We start from the raw sequence: 21993 nt of genomic DNA on the forward strand, positions 1-21993 counted from the left end.
CAGCCTTTTTCATAAAAAGAAAGTGAATGACCACGAAAATGCCACGATAGCTTCTTAAGTAATGAGAGCAGGTTTTGATCTTTCATTTACTTTTTCTTGGGTGCAAATATATATAATATTACATTTTAAAATATATCAAAGATACACAAAAATTGTAGCATTTTATTCATGTGAAAAAAAAATATATATATATATATATATATATATATATCAAATATACACATCTCTTTTCTCATTGTTTTATATTACATTATATGTATTATTGCATACATTATATGCCTCCCCATATTATTCATTTTATTTAAATAGTTTACATTATAAGCTATAAGCTATATAAGATTTTTTTCCTCCTCAGTATTCTCGTACTACTACTAAGTCTATATGAGCCATAAAAGCCTCATGTATCAAATATGAAACAGAACATAAAATACATAAACAAATAGGTTATACGTTTAGTAAAAGGTCAAATAAAATATTCAGGGTTTTTTTATTGTCATTATTTCATATGTCAGGCTTTACAGGAAAAGAAGGAAACTGAACTGTGAGTTAACAGTAGGCCTACATTAGGCATGGAAGTGCGCTGCAATTTGATTGATTAAAGTAGATCTATATCGTATCGCGGCTATGAGAATTAAACACATGGAAGCATATAATAGTACACCAAGCGATTTATACAAAACATGACAGTGTGAGTTAATGATGACAGAATGTCCATTGTGTGTGAACTGTCCCTTTAAGAGGGATCAAACCCCACCAACTGGCGATTATCTCTGTTCTCTATCTATAAACTGACTGGGAGGAGATAAAAGTGTAGCTTAGAAATTTACATGGTTTGGGGCAGGATGATGACTATACAGATGCAAATGAAGATAATATTATAAGAGGGGCCACAAGGCATATCATGGTATATACTAGAAGCAGCTGTTATAGACACACATATTTTTATATAACTATACATATTTTATCCAATTTGGTCGAATTACATACAAGAAATCGAAAATATTTGTTAGAAGATATTTAAATAATGCAAGTTATGAAATGCACACTACACAAAGACCATCGCCGTTTAACGCCGTTGTGCGAGATAAAAATATTTTTGCAACTTATTTATTATTTTATGACTATTATTATTAATATTATTTCTTGGAAAATGACCTTCGTAGCATGGCGTTGGCATTTCAGAGGCGAGTGTTGTGAGCGCGCAGCGTAGGCGTTACGTCACTGAAGTCCTCCAGCTCTGGGAAGATGCTGGTGTGTGTCTGCAAATAATAAAATCATAAAGCAATACAAAGAAAAAACAGGCCGCTTCCTCTCTATCAGACATCTATTGGACAGACGGTCGTTGCACGTCGGATGAAACCGACCGGCCATACAAGGTAAAAAGATTTTTGGGAAAAAAAAACCCTATTGTGGTTTATAATAGGCTAAAACATATGCGATGCATTTATTCAATATCTGCATGTATTGATATTCAAATAGCGCCTCTTATTTACTGTCGCATTTGCTGGACAGCTATTACTAACAAAAGAGGAGGCAAATGTGTTAAGCCATGCAATGGTGGAGAAGAAGGACATTGAGGGAGGATGCTCAGGATTGTGGCTGAGCGATTGCAGGGCTGAATTTTCACGGAACATTAGGTTCAGTATATCCGTAATCTCAATTGCACTGATAGGAGAATTGTAGTCTATGATTTTGCGCATTTGCGAGTTTTATTGGCGTGGTGTGTGGGAAATGCCGACGCTTTTGGTCGGTTTGTGAGCGCTGTGAACAGCCTTCACCTAAATACAGCGTTATTAAATCGACAGCGATGGACACTGAATATCTGCCGTTTTAGAATATAAATCATCAGCCGAGTAGTTCATGATAATGTTAGCTTTGCCGTTGACATCAGCTGTTTGATAACCTTGGAGTATGAGCTTACAATAAAATCCCACCTTTCCTTCGATTCACTCATCCTGTGTGTAAATGGGAGAAGCTCTGTTACATTATCTAGCTTTTGAATTATTTTTTTCATGTGACAGTAACTGTCTATAGCACGAGCCACATTTGTATTGAGATAGGTATAATAATATAACGAACAATAGTAATAGTAGACGTGGTGTGGAGGAAGAAGGCTTAACATTCCCGATTGAACATATAGCTTTTTAAATCTCTGCTGTTTGATGAAACCTGTATTTGCTGTCTGGAATTGTTTTTGAATTTAAGCATGGCAAGTCTCAATATGAAGAATTATATCTGTATGTAAATCAAATGAGTTATTATCATATCATAACACAGTAAAGACTAACACTATATTTGAATATACAGTTCTCTAGAGGACAGATTTCTGGGTTTCATATTTATATTTTGCATAGCTGAATTTAGTGTTTCTGATTAAGAACGCTTCAAAACTCAGAGACAGAGAAAACAGAATCTGAGCTACAGGTCATTTTGGGTTTTATATAGCTACTAAATCAGTGCCTAGATAGGCCCAGAATAAATATAGAATATTTAGATATAATAAATGTAAAATAATTCAATATAATCTCAGAATTTAAATGGCTGGTGCATTTTTGCTGCATGGTATAGACTCTCTTGTCATTACTTACGTGATCACAGTGTTATTTTGTGTGTTTTGGTTTTTCCATTTCATTTTACAGGCCACCATAGTTGCTCCGTTTGACAGAAAGAGACCGGCCTTTGCTTGACAGATCACATTCCTAACACTTGAGAAGAAGATGACCTGGCCTGTTTATTAGCACATTCCTTCACAATACATTTCTGGTGGGTTCTCTTGCTCGCACTCTAAGCCTGCCAATATGTACGGAAGTTCACGCTCCGTGAGCAAAATGGACAGTAATCACAGCGGGGGAAGAAACAACCAGGGCAACTCTGGACGCTCGCCACGGCTGCCTCGGTCACCCCGTATGGGCCATCGTCGCACCAATAGCATGGGGGGCAGCGGTGGAGGCCCGGGTGGCTCTGGAGGCAAGACCTTGTCCATGGAGAACATTCAGTCTCTCAATGCCGCCTACGCCACGTCAGGACCGATGTACATGAGCGACAACGAGGTCGCAATCAGCACCTCCTCCGACCTCCTTAAAAGCGGCGTAGCGACGGGGCGCTTTGGAGGCAGCATTCCTTATGGGGTCCGGGCCACGGTTACAGGCAGCACACCGGACATGGCCATGGTGCCGGCGGTGTCCACCGACTCCATGGGCTTTGGAGGGGAGATCCACGCAGCATCAACCGTTCCTCACTCGCTACGTCAGGCGAGGGACAACACCATCATGGAGCTCCAAGCTCAGCTCAAGGAGGTGCTGAGGGAGAACGAGCTCCTTCGGAAGGAAATCGAGGTGAAGGAGAGCAAGCTCAGCTCCTCCATGAGCTCCATCAAAAGCTTCTGGAGCCCGGAGCTGAAAAAGGAACGTGCGCTGCGCAAAGACGAGGCGTCCAAAATAGTAGTGTGGAAGGAGCAGTACCGCGCTGTGCAAGACGAGACACAGGTGGGTACATCTGGCAAGATATGCTTGTTTTTAAGTATAAGTGGACGTTTATTGCTGATCGGAGAGCTGTTTTGTGGTTTCAGTGGGATTTAGGATTAAAGTGTGTGCTTAAAGGAATCTAGTTTTAAATTAGGATCTTGGATAAGTACTATAAGGCACTGTATATCTCTAAAAGTGTACTTGTAAAGTGTAAGGCCTGTTCACGCCACTAAACAGTTTCTTTTAATATTTGTTCTAATTGAGTAATAATATGGAAGTCCATACTATAACTATAACGACGCAGAGGAACGGTAATATTGAAACCACTTCCAGAATTTTTTTTTCAGAGCTGGTGAATGATCAAAAGATTGACATCAAATTGACATCCAAGCAGAATTGGACTGTGAAGAGCTTGTGCATTTAAAGCCCCAGACAATAAAACTGCAGTGCATGCTTATAATAAGCATAACGTTACCGTGCATTGGTGTGGATGCTTATATAGTAATTATAATTGCCTTTATGGTTATAGGTCTTGTGTGTGAATGGGACTATACCCTGATGCATTCTGAATGCTAAGTGCTTACAAGTTCGCACACTTCTCCACTATTCTGTAGTGCACTACAAAAACATGAATGATCTACTTCATCAACCAAAAAAACAAACATACTTCTATCTCTTACTGTTCCCGCCATATATGATATGTAAAGTATACATATCTTGCTACATGTCATAGATAAGGTAGAAATGGTAAGAATAATAAGATAGTATGCTATTGCGAATACAATGAGAGTATGAAATGTTGAGGAGGTAGAACAGTATTGTTAGTGGTAACTACAACTTAAACTATTTAAAACTGATAACTAAAATAAAGCTGAAATAAAATATACTCATTAGTATATACAAATTAGAAAAAATTTGCACTTGAAAACAAAAATGTAAACGAAAATGATATATGAAATATAATACTGGTAAAAAAAATAAAAAATAAAATAAATTGTTGAAGTAGTGAAATTACTAAAACTGAAATAAAACTGTACAAAAATGAAAGTGAATAATAAAATTACTAAAGTGTAAACTAATTTTAAAAATCAAACCAAAAATAAAAGTTGTATTTATCGTTTTAATTATTTGACATTTATAAATACTGGAGATGACAACTCAACATTCATTCTTACTGTCGTGGATAATACTATTGGAAATAATAGTAAGAAGTATGCAATAGTGTTTTATTCAGACCCTGAAATGCATGTGTCAGGTAGAACTAACCATCCAGGCCAGCTAAAACCAGCTAAAACCTATAAACCATCTTAGGTTGGGTACTGCTAACTATTTATAGACAAAGATGATATAATCATCACATTTTCACTGCATCAATGCATTTTCATAGATTTATATGAGTGAGAATTGCGTGATTAAAGATCCAGCTCATCTTCAGATGAGAAAGAGAAGTCTACCTCCGCTGTGAGGTGACGCTAATGGCCAATCCTGAAATGGACATCCTGGTCCTGCTGTGTGCGGCTCACTGCTGAGTTGACTGCCTGAATTCCTGCAAGCCACAATATGTTCAATGTGCAATACATGAGCTAATTAAGGATGAAAGTCTGTTTTCTGATATTCAGTGGTTCCTTTTAATGTACGTTGGGATGCTGAGACGAGTTACGGTGGCGTAGTCCTCCATCTATGCTGCGTTTAAAACATTTCCTTTATTTGAATGATTAGCTTCAAACTGTGATTCACTGCAACATGGCTGTCATGACAGATTTCCAGACGAAGGGGCGTACAGTACTAAGCTAATGACGACTTGGTTATTCACTCTACGCATAATCAGCATTATCACACTCCTCATTGAAATTAACACGCGAATCGTCAGAGAACTCGGATTCTGTATGTGTTTTTTGGTGATTCTTGGCAAGTAGTTTTGTGCCTGTTGGGCTTAATGAGACCTTACCATTAATTACAGTACAGTTGTGCATATGTGTGTATGATTAAGAAATGTATAATTACTGTTGTTCCGTCCTCCTTTTGGCTGCCATCAAGTTTGCAGCATAGGAGTCACATCTGAATGGATGAATTTGGAGTACAGAAATTTTAGGACACATATATTTCAGACTTGCCAACTGGTGTTGAAGATAAGTGTGTGTGATGGATTGTACATAAGCAGCTTCTTACAGTCACAAAATAAAAACAATTATTTATTCACTTTTGTCATTGGAAATCTGAACGTAAAATGAAAAGTTTGTACTGGTTGCTCTTTAGATGCTCAATAATTTGAGAGTGAGGGTTTTATATTTCTATAAAGCCATGTAATTGCTTTACGTGAGAAATAAATCAACATTTTCCAAGTTGATATGATTCTTTAGGCTCTTAATGAAAAGTCTGTAACATACTTTGATTAAAATTTCTCAACGGTAGTGTGAAACTACGCTTTTTACCCTATCAAACACAGTTCTTTTTACAGCAAGCCGTTTAGCCATGTAAGTTGCTAACTAGCACTTTATTAGGAAAGGCGATAAGGCTGTATCATAAATGACTCACGGAAACAAACACATTTAGGTGCGTTCTCTTCCCAAACAAAAGCAATCCACTGCGTCTTCAGTGGATCATATGTCAGGAGTAAATGACGACTGCTATGTTCATTATTACATCCAACAACAAAACACATAAATTGCTTAGGAGCCATTCTTGTTTACACATGCTCCGGCGGTGAAACGATGGAGAACTGTTGGCAGCTCACTCAGGGTGGGTCAATTAATAATTGTGGGAGGGGCCTTGGTCTGTGTGAGGTCACACAGCCAAGAATGGATTTCAAAAGAGGTTATGATTTATCTGTATTAAAAACAAATACTGAGTGGATTTTTATCATTATAGGGTGGTTGTGTAGATATACTGCCAACACACACATTTCCTTCAAACAACATGTTAAAGTGAATTTTAAGCTATTTGTCACTGAAATCTAACTCTCGATCTGCTTGACAAGTAAATGAGAATTCATTAGAAATATGGATATGTCTGATATTTGATAGAATCATTCTTATGAGTCAGATCTTTTCAATTAATCACATGATCCAGTTCATACAACCTTAAAGGAATAGTTCACCTAAAAATTAAAATTGTGTCATTAATTGCTCGCCCTCATGTTGTGCCGAACCCTTAAGACTTTTGTTTATCTTCAATACACAATTAAGATATTAAGATATTTTTGATGAAATCCAAGAGCTTTCTGCCTCTGCATAGACAACAATGCAACTGACACTTTTAAGGCCCAAAAGGTAGTAAGGACATTGTTAAAATTACCCATGTGACTTTTTCAACAATTTCCTTTCTCCCATGTCAGTCTCTGTCATACATTCACGAGAGTACCACACATGTATATAAATGAGATGTTTACATCATAACTATTCTCAGTAGGCTACTTACTCATGTTACCGCTTCTATGAAAGATGATGCTGTAGATTGAACTGTATTTACTGATGAATAAAGAGAAGCTTTTTACGAGATCCCAATATAAATAAAAAGCTGATAACAGCTGATAAATCATGGGAAACTTCTTGGCAGTTAACTCTCTCTTATATCTGTTCCAAAATCTACCAACAGACATTGTCACTGGATAATGAACGACTTCTGTTTTAAATGTTTTTTGTTTTGTTTTTTTAATTCTGAGTAAATACTGGATCTTACTCTCTTCTATCCATCATAGCACCTGCAGACAACAGTGCAGGCGCTGCAGGCCGAGCTGCGTATCCAGCGTGACTTGAACCAGCTACTCCAGCCGCCCGGGGAGCCTCTGGCCTGCGAGCCCAGCGAGGAGCAGGAGCGGCAGGCTCGAGAGGTGTTCCTGCTCCGCCGTACCCTGGAGGAGATGGAGGTTCGCCTGGAGACCCAGCGGCAGACGCTAGTTGCTCGCGATGAGTCAGTCAAAAAGCTTCTGGAGATGTTGCACAGCAAGGGACCCTCCACTAAAGCCAGTGAAGAGGATCACGAACGCACACGTCGCCTCGCAGATGCTGAGATGCACGCGCACCACCTGGAGAACCTTCTAGAACAGCGTGATAAAGAGCTAAGCGGCTTTGAGGGAGGTATGTGATAGCTAGTTCAAAATATACATCAAAAATGTTAATTATAGAGTATGCAAAAAACATATGGCATATGATAAAATAAATAGATAAAAATAAATACAAACAATAAGAAAATCTTACAGTTTGGCTGTTATTATATTATATATATATATATATATATATATATATATATATATATATATATATATATATAATTAAATACCCACTCTAGTATTTCTATTCTCTTTTGTTTTTAGAAAATAAATATTTTTTAATTTACATAATATTTATTGCTGTAAAACTATGTATATTTAAAACAAATTTAAACAAAAAACATGTTTAAACTGTATTCTGACGTAATGAAGTTTGAATAACTTTTACTGAAATGGCAAACCTCATATAAAATGAATAGCACATAAAACAGCTCATTCAATATTTAGTACTTTCACTTCCTGAGGATGACAACCAACATTCACGGATGAGGATAAGCACCTCCTTTCATTAAACATTTGCTGAAAATAGGCATTTTTTAAAAAGGTTTAGTGTCATATAAGGTAAGTGCCATATACAATCAACCAACTGCAGTGAATTAAAGCAGAAAGACTATTCTCTCTTCATGCTCCATTAAACCACATTCAGTCGCATAATGACCACAGCTATTCTCCTCAAAGCAACAACGTAAGATACTTAATTGAACTAGATAGCAGAAAACTCTATTTGTACCTATAAGAGAGTACAGCTCTTGCAATGTGATAGAGAATTCAGCCAAAACTAAACAGCGCTGCTTTCCCTCAAGGTATGATGAAATATCGGAGAGCTCTATTTCTGGCACTGGTGTGAAGGAAGTGCCAACCATGTGTCTTTAATTTCAGGAGCTGCATCGCCGCCTCGAGGGGACGCCAGAGACTACGAAAACCAAAGCTCTCCAGACTGTAATTGAGATGAAGGTAGTACTTCAGCCCTGATTTTAATTAACGTGGCTGTATACATATGATGACAGCAGCCATATTAATCCTTTTTCTATCAGTGGATTAAAAGCATTTATAAATCTACAATCTACATCTACAATATCAAACAGTATTCTATACTGATATTTTACACGATATTTGAGTGCAAATGGCCAGTTAATTTCATGTTAATTGCGATAATTCAATTAAGTGAAAATCTAAGTGAAATAAGTTTCAATTTATATTAATCCAATTAGCTGAACTTCAGAGTGCTCTTTTACTCACTTTACTCGTAATTTCAAAACTACAAATATGGCTACAGTGAAATATTGTTAAAATGTACTGACAAATTTACTGACAAATAGGAGTATTTTAATGTATTTGTAACTATATATTTGCAATTGCAAAGTTCAAAATTAAGTACATTTAAAATATATTAACTTTAAATATAAAATCTGATTATATTATTGTAAAGATTATAATCAAGTACTTTACATATGTATTTTACATGTGAACTGTTCCTTTAAGGCAAGATGTAAATGTTTTATAAAATGAAAGTAAATAGTAACCAAAAATGGCACAACAGAAAGTTGCATGTTTAAATTCAGCTCATTGGTTTTATGATATCTTGACAACCTATTTTTGATGCGTCTCTCAGGATTCTCAGATCAGTTCTTTAGAGAGGGGTCTCAGAGAGTTGGAGGACCAGGTCATGATGCTCCGCTCCAGTAGCATGCTTAGCTGTGAGGAACGGCAGGAGGAGGCCAAACAGATGGAGGTCTACCGCAACCACACCAAGTTCATGAAGAACAAGGTACTGCTCAACCTGCCTCAGAAGAACACATCCAGATTAGTCTCGCATATGAATAACAAACCTTGAATAATTCTGTTATGCAGATGGACCAAGTTAAGCAAGACCTTTCCAGGAAGGACACCCAGCTCCTTGGCTTGCAGACCAAGCTGGAGACCCTGACTAACCAGTTCTCTGACAGCAAACAGCATATTGAAGTGTTAAAGAGTCTCTGACTGCCAAAGAACAACGTGCCGCTATTCTACAGACAGAGGTAGCAGATCAGGCCAGTGAATGGTCTTCTCCAGTCACACCAGCCGATTCTCTGAGCATCGCATACAACTCTTTTTGCAGGTGGATGCTCTGAGGTTGCGTCTGGAGGAGAAGGAGACCATGTTAAACAAAAAGAGTAAGCAAATCCAGGAAATGTCTGAAGAAAAGAGCACGCTCAACGGAGAAATCCATGATCTGAAGGACATGCTGGAGGTTAAGGAGCGTAAAGTAAACGTGCTTCAGAAAAAGTGAGGACTGGATTTCATTTTCATTATACGAAATAAAATGCTCTCTTAATACACGTGTCAGAAATAAGTGACCAATGCACTATTTAAAAAAAATAAATAAAACCTAATAAGTAACGAATACTGTTAAACTAATAAAACTGAAAAGATTTAAAATATAACAGAAGAATCAGAACAAAGAAACAGGATAAATATAAATAAAAGGATAAAATGTTTTACAAATAAAATAAAAAAGTAATAAAATAAATCCAATAAAATAGAGAAAAATAAGGTAAATAAAATGATAAGAATCATTGATAAGATGATAAGAATGATATAAATACAATAATAATATAAAATACAATACTACTACTATTAGTGCTAATAATATAATAGAACAGAAAAATAAAAAAGAGACTAAAGGTACAAAGTATGACGCTGTCTTATTTATGTTCATGTTATAACTAAGCATTAACAAATAACAAAAATGAGAGTAAGTATTAAGAGTATGTGTTAAGTAGCTGCTTAATAGCATGCCTATTTTTGAAATATTGGCTTTTTATTAGTACTTAAAGAGCACACATTCTGCATGACCATATTAACAATTAATAAGCAGCAAATTAGGAGTTTATTGAGGCAAAAGTCATAGTTAATGTTTTGTTATTAGTTAGAATTGTACATTAAAATAAAGTACAGTATGAGCAGAATTTCAGGTCTAAAAATATGTATCATGCATATTGGTGAATTGCTAAAATATTTTTTGATGACTAAAGAAGTGCAGTTAATTAATGACCTTTATTAAGAAGCATTTAGAATCATTCTTATAAAGTATTTTCCAAAATGGTGGGGAAAAGTGCATCAGATTCTTTGCGGTAAGCTGTGCTTTTCTTCAAATGCATGAAAGTATTATGAAAAATAGTCTAAGAATATGTTGAAGAAGATTCACTACATTAAAAGCTTGTATGTTTATAAAAACACCAGCTGACATCCATCTTTACATCAACTCCTGTGTCTCAGATTGAAAACCTGCAAGAGCAGCTGAGGGATAAAGAGAAGCAGATGAGCAGCCTTAGAGAGAGGGTGAAGTCCCTACAGACAGACACGTCTAACACAGACACGGCCCTCACTACACTGGAGGACTCACTGGCCGAGAAGGTGAGGGTCACCTCTAGAGGACGCTGTAACACCCAACTAATCACTGGTGCTCTTCCAAATGGCATCAGCATGGCCGTAGACTGGAGTCGAAACATCTGCGCTTAGTTATAAACATTTCATGCTCCTTGTATATGCTATCTTTTTGGCACTTGTTAATGTGTCCCCTTTTAAACAGGAACGTATTATTGAGCGCCTGAAGGAGCAACGTGACCGTGAGGAGCGAGAGAAGGCAGAGGAACTGGACAGCAGTAAAAAAGAGCTGAGGAGTTAAAGGAGAAAGTCAGCATGCTGCAAGGAGATCTGTCAGACCGAGAGGTTAGAGATCACCAAACATTCCTGAAAGACGAGTGGAAGCGCCATTAAAAACACATAATAAAATTATGAGAACAACGTGTGCGAAATACACTGGACAAAACATTGTATTTTTGTTGGGTAATGATATTAAATTTATATATATATATATATATATATATATATATATATATATATATATATATATATATATATATATATATAGACAAATTTACTGTTTTAAAACTTTACTGCAATGAACTATATCAAAACTTTACAGCAAATATATCTTGAGAATATTTTTCGTACCCAATTGGCAAACGTTTTTAGCATAATTCTAAAAAAATGTAGTAAAGCTTATGCTTAGAATAAGAAAATATGATTGGCCAATGAGTTCAACTCAATGTAAAATGTATTCTCGGACTTCAATTTAGACTTCTCTGCTGGACCTCAAAGAGCATGCATCGTCGCTGGCCTCGTCTGGCCTGAAGAAAGACTCCAAACTGAAAAGCCTAGAGATCGCCCTTGAGCAGAGGAGGGAGGAATGCATTAAACTTGAGAACCAACTAAAGAAGGTGAGCAAAAGTGTATTTATACAAAAGATTGGTATCTTATCCAACTACAATTCCAACCAGCAATCTACCATGATACAAAACCACAACCACATACAAAACCACAAAGGCTGTAGAAATTCATTTGTCAAAAAGTGTGGGAATCCAGTGCACAGTATGCAAACTGGGATGTAGCTATTATAAACTACAAATGGGAGCGTAAGAATGGCTGTATATACAGTATGTGAGTTTGTGTATGTTTGTGGGCGTGTTTATATCATGGTGATCTATTAGGCTCAGAGCGCTGCAGCCAATGCACAGGCCAACGCAGAGATATCTGAGAGATTTCTTCACTCCGAAACTGATGTGGCCAGACACAGAGAAGACTCATAAAGCTCAGGCTGAAGTTGATCGTCTATTGGACATCCTGCGTCAGATGGAAAACGAGAAGAACGACAAAGACAGAAAAATCAGTGAGCTGGAGAGGTTAGTCTGTTTCCCTGATCGGTTTATTTGTCGCCCCCTCTTTTTTTACGTGATTATTTGTCACCTTGATGGAGTAGTCCAAACGTGTTATGTCTTTATCCCTTTTTTTTTTGCTGCCGTGTTCAAGAATCACCGTCAAGATGTTTTCAGTGTCTGCATTTGATGAGGTTGATGTTTTGACTGGGCTTCTTTCCCTCCCCCTTTGAGTTCTGCGTTGAAATCACGTGTTTCTTTTTCTCACGCTGAGTGGCCTTTGAACTTCTGCTTTTTGTCTCTCTCTTTTTCAATTTTTCACCTGGAAATGTGTACCTAGTGTGACTTCCAGGTTAGTAAATACATGTGTACTTCCACACACATAAATAGAGCCCCCAAGAACTACAGCAAAAAAAAAATCTGTTAAAGGCCCCATGAAATCAAAATTTTGTAGATTTATACTAGTGTTTAGATTTAAAAAAAAAAACCTAAAAAAAGTTAGAAACTCAAAAATGACGTTTGAAACATGTGCATTTAAAAATTGAGTATTTCTCTTGCAGGAAAACTGTTTAAAAATATTAATGACATATCCTAAAACTGATTTTTCTGGGGATGCACCACTATTAAAATTCTGACCAATAATATTTTTTATCTCATAAATAATTATTTCAAATTATAATTTTAATTTTAAATGCTAAAAATGAATTTAGATGTCCTTAAAAATAAAATGTACAATATGAAAAATTGCTTTTGAGATTTGCTCAAGATTACATTTAGTAAATTATTAGTGTTTCTTAAAGATTAATTTTAAATTAGTTTCAGATTACAGAAAAAGTTGTTAAAATCGTTTAAAATAGGGAAAATAATAGTAGAAAGGTATATAATTATATAAAATTACTGATATAAAATACCTGATCATTTATCTGATAAAAACGTCTATTTAACCAATATTATTGTGTATCTAATATGTCCAATCACAAGCTCTCTATATGATTGTCCCACCCCTAACAAAAAAAAAATAGCTTTCATCAATCGATTTCATGGGGTTTTAAGTGAAATGAAGGCAAGAGAATGTATTTTGTTTCTTTGTATCCGTTTTAGATTTATGACTTGCACAAGGAATTTATTATTTATGTGATCAGTCTTAGTGAAATTTATTAACCAATATTAAAACCAGCTCTTTTTTCCAGCTATTAAATAGTCCCCTCCACCCCAACTCTCTTAAACTCTTTATTTTACTATTAAACCCTTCTCACATGTGCTTCATGTTTATGTTTCAGGCAAATGAAAGAGCAAAGTAAGAAGTCCTCTGGCAAACACAAGGAGCCGTCAGGGAAGGGCAGAAATGTCAACGATGGCCCACAGCAGGTGAGACGTACAGAGAGATAGTTATGACAGCCTTGTCATAAGCTCCTCTGTTTTGACAGATCGCTGTATATTTAAACACTGTGGAACTGTGCTGGTGTGCGTATGATGAGCTGAGCCCCGTCTACCTCAGGAGTCCCTGCGGCAGAAGGCAGAGCGCATCGAGGAGCTGGAGGAGGCTCTCAGAGAGAGTGTTCAAATCACTGCCGAGAGGGAGATGGTGCTGGCGCAGGAGGAGGCCGCACGAACCCACCAGGAGAAACAGGTCAACACTACAAGACTTACTATATCAGATCGACTGCTTAACTGCATTTCCAAAAAATATGAAATGCCACCCTAATGTTCTTGACAGTCGTGATGCCAACACAAAATATCAAAGAGTATAAAAGTGGTAGGTAGTGTTGCCAAGTCTGTGCAGTTGGGCTACTTTAACACTGTTTCCCTGGGTTGTTTTTATGACCGTGGGTTGAAGCAACCACAATAATGTGATATTTAGCCCCTGTGATGTGAATTTTACCAGGGAAACCCCCCTCAAAGGGCTAGTTTTGGTCTAGTTTTGAGTAGCAATTAGGCAAGTTTTTGATGTGAAAACCCGGCAACGCTGGGGGTAGGGTACTAACGTAAGTTGGTCAAGCTGGTTTTTTGAAACATGGTAGTCAGTTTTGTGTTGGTCCAAGGTAGTCTACCAAGACTAACCAATTTGAACAAGAGATTCAACCAGATTGAACTCTGACCTACTAGATGATGGATCGTCTAGATCTGCTTGGGCTAGCTAGAAAAATGTGACAACATATTTAGTCACTTTGTGAAGTACAGAATACGAACAGTAATGAATAAGTTAACCTTTGGTTATGTCTTGGAAAGATGGAAGAGCTACTGGGAGCCATGGAGAAAGTGAAGCTGGAGCTGGAGTCCATGAAGGCCAAGATGTCTTCCACCCAGCAGTCCCTGGCAGAGAAAGAAGCTCATCTGACCACACTGAGAGCCGAAAGGAGGAGACACCTGGAGGAGGTGCTGGAGATGAAGTACGTTATGAACTTTCTTCATACATATTATGCAAAAAAACAAAAATTGTGAAGCAGTTGACACCGAAAGGATGAAATGAATTAGTAGATGTTTTGGAAAAAAATGCATTTTATGCAAACCGGAGGCTGTATTTCATACGTAGGTTACACATTCAAAAGAGTTGTTTTTAAATGACTTTATCCTGTTTTATACATAAAGACAGTGACTAAACGACCTACTTCGCATTGGCCTTCATAGCAACATAAAAAAAAATCATGTTATTTCGATTTTAAATTAATTATATACAGAAAGCGGGCAACATAATACAAGAACTCTTCCATGCTGTTATAATGAATGAAGCTGTCATAGCTAGTTTACATAGTTTCATGCCTCTGCGTACAGCATGAGCTTGTTGACTCTGTGTACTCAGATTTCTTCCATTATAATCAATAAAACTGCACACAATGCAGCATAAATCTTTCATTTACAGCATATTTTCTGGTTTTGTTGTGTTGCAATATATATATATATATATATATATATATATATATATATATATATATATATATATATATATATATATAAATTGCATGTTAGACCATCTTCATAGAAAACTAGTGGAATTGGTAAATTAGCTTATAATCTAGTTTATTGAACACATGCAGTCTTAGTTCCTTAAGTCAAGTCAAGTCACCTTTATTTATACAGCGCTTTTAACGATACAGATCGTGTCAAAGCACTTAACTGTCAAAGCACTTAACTATCAAACTGGAGAATCAAGCGTCAGTAATGTGTAATGACAAGGTTAAACTCTCAGGCATTTCATTATTGAATTCCTTAGTGCCACGCATCAGCATATAGTATGTAGATTGTAAAGATTTATAATATTACTGCCGTTTGTTCAGGATACACGTTGGCTTTGTGTTATATAATGAACTTAATGAGATCTAAATAAATTGCTTTTCCAGATGACATATTTAAATCATTAAATAACCATCGTTCACATGAGAGCTCATTCTGAGGTCACTTTGGCAGGCTGTGTAGTGTTAATAATATAAATCAGTTAATAGAGAGTCAACGGGGATAAGCATCATGGCAGAAAAATAGGCTGTAAAACTTTAACTCTGTATATTTTTTCGTGCCATGTATTTGTGCAGATAATAAATGCAGAGGATGATTCATTCTGCACGTGGCTTGTTCTGTTTGCTATTTCTGTCTCCACACTTCAGTCCTGCTCCTGGGAATCTGTAGAAAAACAGAATAAGCAAGCTATTTCAGTCTTTCCGAGACAATTATGCACAATCATTTTGACAAAATCCATATTCCCCTGAGATGTTTTGTACTTGTGTGAGCAAACATCCCTTAACCTGCTCTGTCGGGTGTTGTACGACTCCTGGTCATCGTCAGTGAGGTCAATTGCTTTGAAGAGGATTTCCACAGTACTCTAGTAAAGCGTTGTATGACATCAAGCTTAGATCATTTCAACCAGAGTTATTATGGTTTTGAAAATGTAGTTTTTGTTTTTAATATGAATTTTAATAGCATGCAATTACGGCTACTTCTACTGAAATGCTTTTTGTCACTGGTCTTGGACTTCTAATAATTTCAACCAGTAATACTATAGTTTTGAAAACGTCATTTTGTTTTATTTATTTATTTTCTTCTCAATTTTAATAGTTTTAATTTAGGTAGTTTTTGTCATTTCGGTAACACTTTACAGTAAGGTTCATTAGTTAACATGATCTAAGAATGAACAATATTCTACAGCATTTATTGATTGATCTTGAGTTAATTAATGCATAATTAAAAATCTAGAAGGTTGCGTTTGTTAACATCAGTTATTGTTGATCAAACAATAAACTGATCAAACAATAAACAACTGTATTTTCATTAACTTTAACAAAGATTAATTAATAGTATAATAATTGCATTGTTCATGTTAGTCAATAAATTAATGTTAACAAATGACACCTTATTGTAAAGTGTTACTGTAATTTCATTTCATTTTTTTGTTCTGAATATTAATTATGATTCTAAAATGATGTTTAAAAATGTTTGGCATTGTACTTTGCTTTTTAAAAAATGTATAAATGTTTTTAACATTCACCATTGACTTCCACTCATTTCAAAGAATGTAAATGATTTTTGTTTTAATAAAAATAATTAATAATAAATACATTACTAATAAATTAATCCAGGGTTATTATAGTTTTGATAATTTAATCTCGTTTAAACTACTTTTGTTTAATAAAAGTTATTTTGGAAAATTTGTAATAATAATGACAATAATAATACTACTACTAATAATAATCATAATTATTATTATATAGGTTATATTATGTTTTTAATTTAGTTAAAAATAATTTTGTAACATAAAATTATTTCATCAATTGTACCTCACAGACAGGAGGCCCTGCTGGCCGCCATAAGTGAGAAAGATGCTAACATAGCCTTGCTGGAGCTGTCTTCATCCAAAAAAAGAAGACACAAGAGGAAGTGGCCCAGCTGCGGAGGGAGAAGGACCGTTTGGTGCAGCAGCTCAAGCAGCAGGTACGGACTGCGTCACTAGGCTTCTCTCCATCCTCAAGGTCAAGTTGTTTGTTTGCTTTAACCGTAGAGTTAAGAAGGCCTAGACAAAATACATCTTTGTTTTGACTGGTGGGTTTCTGGATGCAAACAAAGTCTATTGATGTGCTTTTAATTGATCTCTTCTCAAACACCCCATCCCGCCCCACAACCTTTTGTTTCATCCGTTTCTACCCCCAAATCTTTCCTTACATCTGCGCCTCCTCTTTTTTCCTAGACACAGAACCGTATGAAGCTCATGGCGGATAACTACGACGACGGCTACTTGAAAACACCACCTGACCAGACCAACCACAAACCTCCGAAATCACCCGATCAGGTCACAGCCCGGTCCTACAAACATCTGCAAACAGCTAAAGGACAGTCCACCCCGAAATGAAAATCCTGTCATTATTTACTGTCCCAAACCCATAAATAACATGAAATGGAAATAATGACAGCTTGTTCATTTTTTGGGCAAACTGTTCTTTTACACTTGTTACGGTCATCAGCTTTTTGATTTAGTGGAAATTCAGTACGGCTGAATATGAAATAATTGTACCGTTGCTTATCACATACACATGAAAGCTTAATCTTTACAGCAAGCCTAAGAAAGACAAATTGGAGACGTGGTCAGTTTCATTTCATTACTTGTTAATAAAATATTCATGCTAGAAACTGAATTGGAAACGGATGCTCGGTCGTCCGTTTCCATTGAGTCGCCGTAATCGAAATGAAGCTGCCCTCATCTCCAACGCAGACGCCATCATTTCCTTTTACTGCCTTCATATTGATCATAACTTCTCAACCCTATGGATTTCTATTATTCATGACTGTAGAAATCGCCCCTAAGCGCAGATCCAGGATCGGTTTCTCTTAAACCTCATAATACAGCATTTCACATTGACACGCTGAAAGCTGGTCCTGCGTCTGCGCTTACGGGTCGCTTCTACCTGGAAAAATACGCATACTAACCTGATCTTTTTTCCCATGCTGCACTTGGCTAAAACCCTGCCATCTCTTAACCAATAGGATGATGAGGAGGGCATTTGGGCATAGCCTCACTGGCAGCCATTTTGTTTTAGAAGGGTGAGCATTTCTTTGATGGACATGTAAAAGCCAATCTCAGCTGCCCTGATCCTCCCCATGTGACCCCATCAACCCCTGCCTGTCCCGCTGTGCCTGTTTGAGATTATTGGCTATGTCACCGCAGTGCAAACAAGCTTTCCAGCTGGATGTTTTATTAACAGAGAACTTTTCATATTTCAAAGGCCGTTTGTTTTGATATGAAACCTACGCACGCTTAACTCATTTAGAAATGCACTGCTATGAAATAGCCTACAATCTCATTTCTCCTGGTTTTGTTTTTCCCTCTTTTGAAGCCTGTTATCTCTTTGTATGTTTTTGTGGTTAAGCATAATCCCAGATGGTGCATTAAGACTGTATATCCCACACTTGCTCTCACCAGATTCAAATCCTCTTCTACAGCAACAAAATCATTTTTAAACACGCTGATAAACAATTTTTAATTCGCAGGTTTACAAAAGCATACTATTTTCCATTACAGTACATATATAATAAAGCTTATGAACAGGATACAAAAAAGCGTACACAATTAAATTTGCATGTGAAGTTTTCATAAAAAAGTTAAATATTCAGTATAATAAATAATGTGAGGTTTGAGGTTTGAATCTAAGATTCAAAATCCAAGAAAGTTTAAGCATTTGTTATATAGAACATCCTAAATCTAAAAAAAAAAAAAAAAAAATCTGAAACTTTTCAATATTCAAATGTTTTTTGTTGTTGAAAGTACATGTACTGTAAGATAAACTAATATTTTATATAAATTGTGTTCCGATGAATGTTCTATTCATCAAAGAATCACCAAAATATATGTTTTCAACTGTTAATAATAAAAAAGCAAATCATGCAAATCATCGCAGATTGAATTCTGAAGGATCATGTGACAGTGAAGACTGGAATAATGATGCTGACTATTCATCTTTGCATCATAGGAATAAATTACATTTTAAAATATATTTAAATGTAAAGCAGATATGTTAAATAGTAATAATATTAATCATTTTAGATAAATGCAGCATTGGTGACATCTTGCAAATACATAAAAAAATCTTTCTGACATCAAACTTTGGACTAGCATATTACAATTAAATTACGATATTAAAATTATCCATTATTATTAACCAGGGATGCGCATTTAGATTTTATTTCCTGACCAACAGCCCATGCATGTCAACCCATCTTTAATTATGTATTTAAATGTTTTAATACAATAATTTAAAATCATCTTTATTATTATTATCTATAATAAAAATAATGACTTTCAAAGCCAAAAAGCAGTCATTATTAAATATATCCATGTGAGTTGGTCTAGCTAGAGGAAATCACTGCATGGCAGCGCTGTCAGTTTACAGAAACGTCAACTAAAAAGGAAGACTTATTAACATTTATGAGTATTTAACTAAACCAATGTTTACTGAAAGCTACGCCTGACCCAGAAATAAGAAAAAAATATCAACAAATAGAGCTGCACAACCACGATCCCTTATAAGAAACTTTTTTATACCAAAAACGGTCACAATAAAATAATGAACCTGAACGTCTTTTTGGGTACTGTCTTGTCTCGTCTCATCATGTTTAAAAAGCACGTGTCTGCATGCCAATACATCTTGTGTCTTTTAAAAGCATCGTGCTTGATAGAAATGATGTGCTTGCAGTCAACACTATCGACCCCAGCAAGCTAAAGTTTGCAGATGCATGAGAACAGACTGTCTCCCACAATCCTCTGTGTTTTAGTAACAATGTGTCTGCTCTGTAGATAAGATCTGGGCGGAAAGCTACAGCGCACAGGAGCTCTGCATCGGCCACCTGATTATCCCGTCAACCACCCCAAAACCCTTTACTAACACAACCAGCTCAGCCCACATCTCATCACACCAGTTACCCAGGACCCACCGCCCGTGACCACACACACTCTCACAGGTAACACACGTGTTCGTGAATTTTTTCAGGTGTGCGTAAGGAAATCACAAACTTTTATGTTATGGCTTTGTGAGTACTGAGACTCAGTTCTGTCATATAAAAGAAAAAATAATAATGCTAAATGCATTTACATTTAGTCATTTGGTGAGATGCTTTTATCCAATGCATTTCGCAGATGAGGACAACAGAGGCAGCCAAAATCAAACAGAAGAGCAATAAAAACTCTTATAGTTATGGCATAATTCGACTTCATGTTTTGGTGTTGTCATAAAAAGTCAAAATTATGAAAAAAGAGAGAGTTAAGAACCTTATAATTTGAATTTGAGGTAAACAGTTATGTAATATTATGGCATATTAATTCTGACCGAATTTAGCTTTTATGCAAACTGTTAAATGTAGTACAATTCTATCTCTATCTATATATATATATAAACTGTAAAACTAACTATATTACTAATGTAGTAAAAAAGACAAGTTGTCCTGCACACAAATATTATCCTAATAATGATTTAGTTTAAATATTATTTGATATTACACATATCAGGCAGATCTTTTGTAATAAATGTAACTAATCATTATTACACGTAATTAAGGCCAAGTATTCAAATTGTAATCACTGACGGCCCTAAAATCAATTTCATTCATTTTAAACAATATTTACATTTAGTTTACCTGTCAATTACAGGCATGAAATCATTTTCTGCAAATGATTTGACTCACACATGTGTAAATGTTTTCGGGTTTTAGTGGGAGCCTGGGATGGTGAGTCAGTGTGGAGCTGCAGTTCCCCCCGGACCCTGCTTTGGACCTCCAGAAGCAAACTGGCCATGATCGAACCCTCCAGCTCCACTGTCTCTCACCCCAACTAAACCGGAGCCCTCTAAGAGCCTGTAACTGTCTGTCGTCTTAATACTGGTGCAGCATTGAAAATATGCAGTGTTAGTTGAGTCGTGAATGCAAATTTAATTTTGTTCTCTTGATATGTCATCATGGTTGAGTAAATCCAGATTTAGAATGTTAACCTGATCAATGGGTGGTGCTATATAAACATAACTGAATGCCAAACTGTTGTTAAACAATTTTAAAAAAAGTGTTATGCTACTTAAACTGCACTCAGCATTAAGACTACCAGACCTTTCAGATCTATTCTGCGTTTAGGTAGCGTCTTGCACTGGTTATACTTCATTGGATGACCCTTGCCCTTTACCGAAAACCTATAGGACACCTTCAAGAGCATGACATAAACATTTATAGATAGTGATGTCTATTTGTCACACCTGACTCTTCGTCAGTGGAAAAAATCAGGTTCTGTATGTCCTTTAATTCAAATTAACAGCTGCTACAAGGAATAGACATAAAATATATATGAAAAGAGTTTGCGTTGCTCATGAAGGAGTCCACCGAGGGATGCGTGCAAGAAATTACAGTTCTCGCTTAAAGAGACTATAGTTGTTTTCTAGCAGCTCTTAGACAGGACATCGTAGGCTCCCAAATATCTTCATATCATGTCCAGATAACCAGTTTCTGAGAGCGCATTGCTGGTTTTATGTGCTCTCATAAATGTGGATATCATTGTGTCTATCTCTCTCTCTCTCTCAAAGTGGAATTTTTTATGTTGCATTTGTGGCCTATTGTCTTCGTGTATTAAAATTACAATTAAAAAAAAAGGATAGTCCACCTAAAAAAAAAAAAAAAAAAAAAAAAAAAGAAAATGAAAATGAGAAGATAAAATCAGACAAAAGACACGGGTATGGGTGTTCTGAATTTGTATAAATGTGTATGTATATAAATATGTATTATCAGTGTTTTCACTCTCTGAAGTTTTCATTCACTGTTCGTGTTGGGA

The 21993-nt window shown here is 36.1% G+C and overlaps 1 protein-coding gene across 1 annotated transcript; it reads left to right on the top strand.

Annotated features, from left to right (window-relative positions):
* The first annotated feature begins 1204 nt into the window (after positions 1-1204).
* Positions 1205-21952, top strand: erc1a (ELKS/RAB6-interacting/CAST family member 1a). The gene is given in 25 exon segments (XM_043228788.1): positions 1205-1376; positions 2640-3485; positions 7162-7524; positions 7526-7540; positions 8392-8466; positions 9125-9280; positions 9364-9475; positions 9478-9530; positions 9611-9777; position 10246; positions 10771-10908; positions 11084-11168; positions 11171-11223; positions 11634-11774; positions 12045-12139; positions 12141-12236; positions 12550-12561; positions 13490-13577; positions 13708-13839; positions 14439-14599; positions 16983-17050; positions 17053-17129; positions 17383-17484; positions 19984-20147; positions 20895-21952. Coding segments are annotated over 23 exon segments (2931 nt in total). The 5' UTR covers positions 1205-1376; positions 2640-2798; the 3' UTR covers positions 20038-20147; positions 20895-21952.
* Positions 21953-21993: the final 41 nt, after the last annotated feature.

The sequence above is a fragment of the Puntigrus tetrazona genome, chromosome 25, assembly GCF_018831695.1.
Source record: "Puntigrus tetrazona isolate hp1 chromosome 25, ASM1883169v1, whole genome shotgun sequence".
Taxonomy (NCBI): domain Eukaryota; kingdom Metazoa; phylum Chordata; class Actinopteri; order Cypriniformes; family Cyprinidae; genus Puntigrus; species Puntigrus tetrazona.